The 10,645-nt window shown below is 54.8% G+C and overlaps 2 protein-coding genes across 2 annotated transcripts; both read right to left on the bottom strand.

Annotated features, from left to right (window-relative positions):
• Nucleotide 1: 1 nt before the first annotated feature.
• On the bottom strand, nucleotides 2-2,856 carry DNASE2 (deoxyribonuclease 2, lysosomal). Its single transcript, XM_081075542.1, has 6 exons — nucleotides 2,407-2,856; nucleotides 2,102-2,279; nucleotides 1,931-2,003; nucleotides 1,464-1,628; nucleotides 1,177-1,374; nucleotides 2-777 (listed from the first exon to the last, which is right to left on the bottom strand). Exons 1-6 carry the CDS (start codon nucleotides 2,499-2,501, stop codon nucleotides 398-400), a joined length of 1,089 nt encoding a protein of 362 aa, XP_080931668.1. The 5' UTR covers nucleotides 2,502-2,856; the 3' UTR covers nucleotides 2-397.
• Nucleotides 2,857-3,862: 1,006 nt separating this feature from the next.
• Nucleotides 3,863-6,706, bottom strand: KLF1 (KLF transcription factor 1; the record flags this gene model as incomplete). The annotated part of the gene is made up of 3 exons (XM_081076833.1): nucleotides 3,863-4,038; nucleotides 5,186-6,011; nucleotides 6,620-6,706. 3 exons carry the CDS (start codon nucleotides 6,704-6,706, stop codon nucleotides 3,863-3,865), a joined length of 1,089 nt encoding a protein of 362 aa, XP_080932959.1.
• Nucleotides 6,707-10,645: the final 3,939 nt, after the last annotated feature.

Genomic DNA, 10,645 nt, shown 5'->3' with positions numbered 1-10,645 from the left:
GCTTTCTAGGGCTTGCCCCTCCTCCCCAGCAAGGCAAGGTTTCCGTCCTGTTGTGTGTGTACTTGTTGAGGGGCAGAACTCCTCAATAGGGAGGTGTCTTACATGGATCCTTCCTTTTGGTCCCACTAGGTGTCTCACCTACCAGCCAGCTGCCCCCAGTCCCTCAGGGAGCTGTAATACTGTTCTGAGTCCTAGTACCCACCTGTAGAAAGGTTAACAGTCCCATCCACCAGTTTCCTTTTATTTCTCACCAATCCTGTCAGGTGTTATGGTTCCCATTTTGCAGATGAGTAGACTGAGTCAGAGAGGTTAAGGCACATAATTAAGGTCACAGAATTAGAAAGAGACTAAACTGGGATTTAAACTGAAGTCAAAACTGGCTTGTGAGCCTTAGCTCTTATACTTTCTGCCAGGCTTCCTGGAGACAAGGTCTGTTCACCTTATCACAGGGCTCCCATGCCTTTACCAGAGGCTGGAAGGCCTTCCAGAGGGCAGGGAGCCGGGCACACACTGTGCCCCCACCTCGGTACTTTTCTCCGCAGTTCCGATTCATGTCACCTACACAGGCCCAGGGCCCTTCTGGGGCCACACACCACTTGGAGTGGTCGTCTGTGGTATTGATGGTGGGCCCAGCTGACCCAGGGAAGGCTATCTGGGTGACGTCCAGCACGTGCCAGACCTTGGAGCAGTCGGATGACAGGATGCCACCAGAGTGTTGCCAGAACTGGACCTGCAGGTTTGTGCCAAGGGCTTCCGCCAACCAGCCAGAGTACAGATCTGTGGAGGATGGAAAGAGGGCATAGACAGGCTTAGGGTTACTGCTAGGAATTCCTTAGGCCACTGACCCCTCTCTGAGCTCAGTTTCCTGGCAACCCCGGGGAATAACATTAAGACTAATAGCACTTACTAAATGCTGTATATGTATCACTTCATTCACAACCCTTTAAAGTAGATATCAGTACGCCCATTTTTCAGATGGGTAAACTGAGAGTCCAGTTAAATCATGCACCACACAACCAGAAACCAATAGTTGAGTCCAGGTCTGTTGGTTGTCTACCTCTCATGTACTTCTGGCTCCCGGAGTCCCAGTCCTTATCTCTGACCTGTCCTCAGCCATGGACACATCTGACACCACCTCTGCAGAAAAAGTACCTGAACCCTCAACCTCAGGCTCACCATCTCCAAACTTTCCAAATTTGGCAAAGCTCTGGAAGTTAGCCCCTGCTGTTGACGTGAGTGTTACACTGCTGTTCCAGGGTCTGTCATGAACATGGTGGCCCTTGACCACCTCCTCCAGTTCGGGGAATTTCTGGGCAAAGATCCCTTCCAGCTTGTGGTCATACACCAGGGGGTAGGTGTAGCTCAGCTGTTTACCTGGAGGGCAAGGGGTGGAGAAAATAAGGGAGTGCTCCACATGCTGGCCTGGGAATCAGGTACTCACTCTGCTTCCCTGTCCCACTCACCAATCTTTGAGAACTGCTCGAGAGGAAAAGACATGCAGAGCAGCGTCTGCCCATAGGTTTGGGCAGGATGAGGCCAGCTGTAGTTAGCATGGGAAGCAGCCGGAGGGAAGCCTGGAACGCTGTGGACCAGCCAGAAGCCCTCTTTTTGGTCCAGGAGCAGCACGCCTGAACCAGAAGACAGGGATCAGGGAACTGCTCAGAGCATCCCAAAAAGCACATGTGCAATCGAGAATACCCTTCGTTTGCTAGGAGCCTAGAGAAGGTGGGGGCAATGTCAGGACTACTACTGAACTGTTTCCTTAGCCGACCAATGTTACAGTCCGGAGAAAAGAATGTTCATATCAGATGAGGAAACAGATGCCCAGGGTCTGACGGAGCAGCCCCCTCCCGCCCCTGCAGTCAGGGGTTAGTTGAGGGAAATGCATCAGGAAACCACAGCCCATGCCCAGCCCCAGTCCGGGCCTCACCCTTCGTGTGCCCCCGGCTGGAAGAATCCTTAGTTCCTTTAGGCGGCTGGTCATTGTACAGTAGGTAGGCGAGCTAGGGAAGATGCATCGAGCGACCTGAAGTTTCCCCCCTCGTCCCAGGCCAAACCCTCCCTATAGTCCCAACCCAGGTAATGCCCTGCGCCCCTTCACCTGGCTGGTGTTTCGGTACAGCGGCAGCAGGCTGCGGCCCACGGCCCCCATCGAACTGTCGATGGGCCCCGCGCCTTCACGCCAGCCCCCTGAGCCCTCATCCAAGTACTTGTACCGCAGCCCCGCCTGCGCCTCGACCCCGGGCCCGCTGTGGGCCGGCAGCTTGTAAACGACAAACCTGGAGGTTGGGGAATGGATAGAAATGGAAGAAGGGGAAGAGAAGGATCCTTGCCCCAGGCTTCACCCAAGAACTCAGCAATCCCCAATCGGGCCCCGGGGGCAATGGTCGGCGCCGGTGCACTCACCAGTCCACAGGCTGCCCCGAGTCCCCGTAGCAGGTCACGGCCCCTGCAGGGACCCACAGCAGCGCGGCTAGGAGCAGCGGGCTCAGCGCAGCCATGGGGCTGAGGTCGAGGAATCTGTGTTGAGACCGCGGGGCGCCAGATCACGAGATGGGCCCCTGCTGACTTTCATTTCCCCAAAATCCTGGAAACCGGGTACTTGACAGGAGGAAGACGAAAACTCCACCCCGAGAGGCGAAGCAGAGTTTTAAAAAAGCATTACATTCTCCCAGGGCGAGGCTACCTTTCGAACTGTCACTCCACACAGGCCCCGCCCCAACCCGGCCAGTCAGAGGCCGCCTCTTGTTTCCGACCGACGACCCTTGATAGACTCCACCCTCTGGTTCGTCCCGTGTCCTGCCGCTGACTCTGCTTTCAGCCAATCACCGCTCAGGCGCCTCCACTAGGCCCCGCCTCTGTGTCTTTGAATTCCGGCTACCTCCAATCCACTCTCCAGCCGGCGCCCGTTCCAACCTCGGCTTCTGGGTCATATGCAAATTGGATTTTTTTCATTTCCTGCCTTACAGCCCGAAGTCAAGTCTTGTGACTTTTGATCTCTCAAAGGGAGTTTGTGCTCCTGCTCCTCCCCCTTTTCATTATGTTTTCCTGGGGCCCCCCTGAGCTAGCCAAGGGGTCACTGTGAATCTTGGCAGGGTGAAGGGTGCTGGGGCTCTGGGGCCGGGCTGAGGGCTTTTTAAATGGAGGGAGACGGTCCCTGTGCATGTCCCTGAGGTTCAAGGCAGGAGACTAGAAGGATGTAGCCTGATCTTAGGTTGGGTGGGGGGGAGAAGGGGCCATAAGACCTGCAGTACCCGAGGGGAGTCGCTGAGGTTTAGGAGATAAGGGTGTGAGGGTGTGTATGGCCCCCCAATATCACCTCTGGAGGTACAGCTTCCTCCCATCTTCCAGCACCCAAAACTCACAAAGTCAGGCCAACACCGAAACTTTATCTAGGAGGGCAGTTTTACAGGACCCATAACCATTCACAGCAGATGCCAGCCTCTATGCAGAGATTCAGAAGTCAAGGTGTGAAGACCCCTTCTAGACCCAGGGTCTCTGAGAAGCTTCACCCCACAACCCCTCCCGCTGTCCAGGGCCTCCTGTGAGCTGGTCAGAGGGCCCAGCTTTCTGAGGGTCTGTCTCCTGTCCCTAGTGTCTGAGTGTCCATCTGAGTCCATTTATTTGGGGCTCGGTTTCACTGGGTCTGCATCTGTAGGAAGTCTCTGTGGCTCCCTGTGGCTAAGGACATGTAGGAGCTTCCGTTGGAGGCTCCCCCAGGTCTGTCTATAGGCCAGCCCTTGATCTTTCGTAGATCTGTGGGGCCACGAGACTGGGAGAGGGTCCATTCGAGGGAAAACCACCCTGCGTGGCTCCATTCTTGTTCCGTCCCTGGGAAGGTCCAAGTGCTGGGGGCGGGGGCTCAAAGGTGACGCTTCATGTGCAAGGCCAGGTGATCCGAGCGCGAAAAAGCGCGAGGGCAGAGCTGGCAGCGGAAGGGGCGCTGTCCAGTGTGTTTTCGGTAGTGGCGGGTCAGCTCGTCGGAGCGTGCGAACCTCCAGCCGCAGCCTTCCCACGTGCAGGCATAAGGCTTCTCCCCTGGGAGGTGAGGAAGTTGTCAGCGCCGTTGTCTGTCCCACACCTCTCCCTGACCGCCACTGCATCTGGCCGCACTCCTTTTGTTCAGCCTAGAACTGGACTAGGGTGAGGCAAGTGAGGCGCCTAGGGTGTGAATTCAATTTAAGGAGGCGCCCACTCTCAGGGGAGTGCACCAAAGTCCGGCCCTCTGCGACCCCAACTCTTTTTCTGTACCTGTATTTGGACCCATGCTGGTTCTCACCTCCTGGACCCAAATCGCATCCCCTACACCACTGGTCCCACTTCCTGTGCCCTGGTACCTGGCTCCAGCGTCCTAAAGTCATCCCACCCTCGCCCTTTGGTCCTGCCCCCGGTGGTACAGCCTCTCCCTTGCACCATGGGACCCTTCAGCTGCTTCCCTACCCTGCATCTGGCTTTGACCCTTGAGCCTCAAAACCCACCTGGTGTTCCAAGCCCTGTCCGCGATTATTATGCTGTCCCCCTGCTAGGCCTGGCCCCTCTCCTGAGTCCGTGGACAGGTCTGTACACCTGGCACCACCCTTTATGCGGATCCTTAAGCACAGGCCTCACCCTTTCTCCTCCCCGCCTGTATTCCACTGCCCTCCTCTCAGTCTTCAGGGTCCTTGAGACAGCTTCTCTAGTGCCCACCCTACTCCTCTGTTCTCTGGGCACTGAAACTGACTCTGCCCCTGTATCTCACCCCGAGCCCCAGCCACGCCCCCTACACTCTGGCTCCTCCTCCCTGCCAACCTAACGCCTTTTAGTCCTATTTCGGCCCCTGAGCCCAGAATCCGCTTGCCACAACCTGAACCCAGTGTCTTTGGCCCCGCCCCCGGCATTCCAAACTTGGCCCCTCCCCTCAGTCCGTCATCTAGCCCGGTACCCTACGCTGCTGGCCAGGCTTTCTGCTCCTCAACCCTGGCCCAGGTCTTAACCGTCTGTTCTCTGAAACGCTCCTCAGGTTTTTCAGGTCCTCCCTCTTTCCCAACCCGCGTCTCGCACCACTGCTACTCAGTCCTCCAGCCCTCCCAGCTCGGGAGGGTCCCTGCTCGCTCCCAGCTCCCTCTGCCCAGACCCGTGCTCTTGGTTGCGGGATCCCAGGCCACGCTCGGCTCCCGAGGCCCCGCCTCTAGCCCTGCTGCCTCACCAGTGTGCGTGCGTAGATGAGCCTTCAGGTGCGAGCTCTTGGTGTAGCTCTTGCCGCAGCCCGGATACGTGCACGTGTGCGCCGCCTGCCTCTTGCGTGCCCACGAGCGCCGGCTGCGCTTGGACGGCGCGGCCTCCGCAGTCTCTCCTGGGTCTCCTGCGTTTCCCCCGAGTCCCGCACTGGTCGTTCCGGGTCCCAGACAACTCAGGAAGGAGGGGGACGCGGTGGGGCCAGGCGCGGGCGTGGGAAGTCCGCGGAAGAGCTGGAAGTGCCCTTGGTACTGTGGCGCCGGGTATAGCGCGGGGTAGCCGGACAGCAGCCCATAGGGGGCGCCCGGAGACGCAGGCATTGAAAGCCCGGTCCGCGGGAAGTAGCTGCCGGAGGAGCCTGCACCCGGCCCCAGGTACCCCGGCTGCAGCGGCAGCGCTTTGGGCTCGTGGGCCGGGACCAGGGCTGGGATCACGAAGGCGTCAGGGGCCGGGGCTCGTGGGGCCGGGCGCGCCCAGCCCGGGTGCTCCTCGGGACCCAAGTGCCCAGCCACCAGCCCTGGGCCGCCCGTGTACGCGCCCACAGTCTCGGGCGGCGGTGGGAACTGCACCCCCGGACACTCGCCGGGCGCCAGGGCGCAGGTCTGGGGCGCACCGCCCGGCTCTGCGCACGGCAGGTTGGTGAGGAAGAGATCCAGGTCCCAGGCAGTGGTCGCGTCCCTCTTGTCCGATTCGTCCTCCGCAGGCACGTCCTCCAACTCTGCCTTCACATAGAGGGGCGGCCCGATGGGGTCTGGGGGACCCGGCCCCAAGTCCTGCATCTCCTCAGAGCGCCACCACTAAGGGAAGGAGCCGTAGTGTAAGGCTTCAGGGGTCATCAGGGTACCCTGATGCCCTGATGGGAGCACGCTGGCCAGAGGCTCTGAAAAGGGGCCTTGCGTGCTTGTCTGTGATGTCTGTCCCACTCCCTCACACTGCCCCTGTCCCCCCCTCCAGCTTCGGGGACAGAGGTCCATCGCGTCTGGCTGGCAACGGGAGATAAGACATACATTATCTGAAGCTGCACTCAGGCATGGGGGAAGGGGTGGCAGAGCCAAGAATGCAAGGCTGGGGTGGCCCAGCCTTGCCTCAGTTTCCCCTAGAATCCTTCACTGCTTCCCAGTACGCCAAGAAGATTAATTCCCAAGATTAATTCCTGGATGTCCCCTAGACACCCTTGCTCTTTTCCCGATACCTGGGGTTGTCTCACTGAGCCTAGACCCCCAAGGTGTTCAGCTCTAAGCTTTAAAGATAAGCCTTTAGACCACTTCAGACCCTTGGACTGGGCTGAGGACCCCCAGCCAAGGCCAGGTCTCTGGATTCCAGGGCAAAATGCAGATCGGACCCCTAAGTTCTATGACTGCAGCCTAGGACCCCAGCCAGCCACCTAGATCCTGCATGACCTCACCTTGAGGAAGTCTTCCTGTGTGTCCGGGAAGGGGCCTAGGGCAGTCAGTGTACTGATGGAAGGCAAGGTAGTCTCAGCTGCAGCCATGGCTGGCTGGTGCCCACCCCAGCCCTCAGGCCACCTCTCCCTCGGTGGCCTCGTGGGCTCTGAGGCTCCGATGGCCGCTTGGAGGGCTCCTCTCTGCCCTCAGATGATTGGCTGCAGCCCCTGATAAGGGTCAGGCAAGGCGGGGCGATGGGGGTGGAGGGGTGGGGATGGTCACTGTTTCTGGAGAACAGACCTTACCTTGGCCTATTTGGGGCAGAGCTTTAAATACTGACCCTGCATCCAAAGCCCAGTCAGATGTTTGGGGGCTGGGGGTTCAGAGGTTTGGGGGTTCAGGCATTGGATAAATTAAGGCACTGCATCCCCAAAGAAGAGTCTTGGGGGCCTGCTCTCAATTACCTTCCTGGAAAAGGGGTGACAGGCAGAATGGGGATTCTGGGGAGGGGCTTTGAGACCCCCTTTCCCTTCATGGAGGCCTTGCAGCTCTCCCCCTCCCCCCAAAACAGAAGCAACGATGCTGATGGCGGGACTTGGCACGAACTCCCTGCCAGGACAAGCATTATCAGACACCCCAGACGTTGGAGGCTGCTATCAGGTGGGGGCCCAGAACAGCCAAAGCTGTGTCCCTGACGAGTGGCAGGGCTGGTGGCTGGGGCTTCACGTTAGCTTGGCTTGAAATTTCCTGGGTTGTGAACTCTCAGGGTCTGAGACCAGTGGCAGGGGAGCCCCTGCCAATTAGCTGCCACTGTCTACCATGGAGCCACACCCCCTTGGGAGCACTGTAGGGAGTGGGGCTGTGTGGAGGTTGAGGCTGGCAACACTACATCTGCAGTGTGATGAGGACTGGGGAGGAGGAGTTGATCCCCTCACCTGGATGGGAGAGGACCATTGGGGATGGGGATGGGGAGAGGACGACAAAAAGTACCTGGCTTGCAGGAGACGGGCATCAACTCTTGCCCTGGGTCTTGCTGCTGCCTGGTTTCTGTACCACATGGAGGCAGGATCCAAGGTGCTGCACCAGGGACCTCCACTGGGGTTGGGGCAACATGGACACACATCACAGATCCACAGCTCATAGTCACAAACACACAATATGCAATTACATAGTGACATAAATTCCTGGTCCCTCAGCCATACAGACTATGTAGTCCCACACATATAATTCTGCATTGGTGCATCACATCGACCAGGCACAGAAACACAATGCCCGGGCAGGAAAACAACCACATACCATTTGGTTATACCACGTAGTCACACAATGTCTCCGACATAGAATTCATAATCACATAGACAGGTGCTGACAAAAATCACACACAGTTGTCCAATCACACACAATCATACAATCATACTGACATGGTTTAGCTACAACCAAACAGACACATGGAGATTCCTAGGTATGTTGTTACAAAACTATAGAAAATGCAGTCACACAACCCTGTCAAACACAGATGTGCCTAAGACACAAAAGCATAAAACCCAGCTGCACACAACCATTCACAATCACACAATGATGTATACAGCTAACATCAGACACAGACGCAATCACACACAGCACCATATAAAGCCTACAACCTTTCATAGTCACGCCACCTGTCACTGTCAGTATATAATTATTTAGTCAGACGTTTGCACAGCTATCAGTGTCCAACCATAGGGGGCGCACTCAGTCAAACATAGACAACATACCAACATGGAATTAGACAGCCTGATAGGGAAAGGCACACAATCTTGCCCAAACATAGACAAATCACCACAGATACACAGAGTTGGTGCACCATAAATGCGTCACACAAAAAAGACAAAAAATTCTGTGCAAAAAAAAATGCAAAAGCTAGCTCAACAGAGCCAGCCTGGTGGCTCCATGCTCCTATCGCCGGAGGCTGCCAGTTCGATTCCCACATGGGCTAGTGTCAGATGGCTCAGTTGGTTGGATGGGCTAGTGTCAGATGGCTCAGTTGGTTGGAGCACGGGCTCTCAACCACAAGGCTCCGTAGGACTCCCACAAGGGATGGTGGGCTGCAACTGGACCTGGAGCTGAGCTGCACCCTCCACAATTAAGACAGAAAGGACAACAACTTGACTTGGAAAAGTCCTGGAAGTACACACTGTTCCCCAATAAAGTACTGTTCCCGCTCCCCAATAAAACCTTGAGGGGAAAAACAGCCAGCTCAACAAACCTACCAGGATGGCTATAAGCAAAAAAATAACGTTTGTTGACAACGATGTGGGAAAATTGGAACCCTAGTACACTGATGTTGGAAATGTAAAATGGTGCAGCTACCATGGAAAACGGTTTGATGATTCTTCACAAAGTTAAACATAGAATTACCATATGATCCAGCAATTCCACTCCTACGTATATACCCAAGAAAATGGAAAGCAGAGACTCCAACAAATACTTGCACAAGCATGTTCACAGCAGCATTATTCACAATCGCCAATAGGTGGAGTCAACCCAAATGTCCATTATCAGATGAATGGATAAACAAAACGTAGTCCATCCACATAATGGAATATTATTACTCAGCCATAAAAAGGAATGAAGTTCTAATACATATTACAACGTGGATGAACTTCAAAAACATGCTAAGTGAAAGAAGCCAGTCACAAAAGTCACATATGATTCTATTTATATGAAATATGCAGAATAGGCAAAGCCATAGAAGCAAAGAGGTTAGTGGTTTCCATGGATTGGGGGATGGAAGAAATAGGGAGTGACTGCTAAAGGGTACAAGGTCTCCTTTTGGGGGTGATGGAAAAATTCTGGGACTGGATAGAGGGGGTGGTTGCACAACATTGTGAATGTACTAAATGACACTGAGTTGCACATTTTAAATGGCTCATTTTATGTTAAGTGAATTTCACTTCAAATAAAGTAAAATGGCTGGTTTCCTAGAGAGGAAAGCAGTCTCTCTCTTGGGGGGAGATTTCCTTGGTTTAGGGTAAGGCATTAAACAGGTATGTTTGGCTCTGATGCAAGAGGATAAGGTTCCAGAGAGAGGCATTTGGCTGGGAGAGAAGGCTGCTGGGATGACGTGGCAGTAGGAATGATGGATTTCACAGGGCAGCCAGGCCGGAGCTTTGATTTGGGTTTCCTAGTGTGTATGCTGTCATCACACTCTGACACCCCCTGAGCATAGAGAACTACAGCACCCACAACAGCTCCAGGGCAGTGAGCTTTGGGGAAAAGAAAGGAGTAGGAGAGAGGCCATGGGGTCCAGGAGGAGGAAGGTGTCCAGAAGAATATGAGTTATGCAGAATTCCAGACATTTCAAGGTGGTGATAAACTCCCTACTGTGTGAGGTAAAGGGTTCAAACCATTTTATTTGGATATTAAGGGCAAAAAAGGGCCTAGAAAGTGGGATATTCCTGGAACATCCAGGCCGCAGGCATTTGGGAACACGCAAGCCAGTAATCACATTCAGACACAATCCCACAGTTACTGCCATCACACTCAGTCACAATGTGTGAGGCAGAGCACACTACACACACAACTATCCAGAGTGTCAATGTGGGAAGAAATATTCCAGTGTGGGCAGGGGCCTGTCCTGGGAATCAGGAGGCTTGGATCCCGGTCCTGGTCACTGCTCTGCACCTGGCCCACTGTGACCTTGAGCAACTCTGTATTGCTTTCTGGGCCTTACTTTTCCCAACTGAGAATGGGTCAGTCATGGTAGATCTGTGTCTTTCAGATAAAGAGATGGTCAAGCATGATGCACCCAGACAAATGCACACAACATAAGTGCTCTTGAAAGTGACCTAGGTGAGCAAAGCCACTCACTCAGGCATGTGTTACAGTCAGCCACACAATCACACACAACTGCACATAGACCAAACCACACTGACACACATAGATACACACAATCACATACAAATATCCAGTAATATTACCACAAAGATAACAGGCACACCTAGAGAGAAAACCACCAAAACACAGAGTCATACACACAGTACCACACAGAAGACAATTACACAAGCTTC

The sequence above is a fragment of the Rhinolophus hipposideros genome (assembly GCF_964194185.1).
Source record: "Rhinolophus hipposideros genome assembly, chromosome: 16".
In the NCBI taxonomy this organism is placed as follows: domain Eukaryota; kingdom Metazoa; phylum Chordata; class Mammalia; order Chiroptera; family Rhinolophidae; genus Rhinolophus; species Rhinolophus hipposideros.
This window is presented reverse-complemented; position numbering and strand designations above follow the sequence as displayed.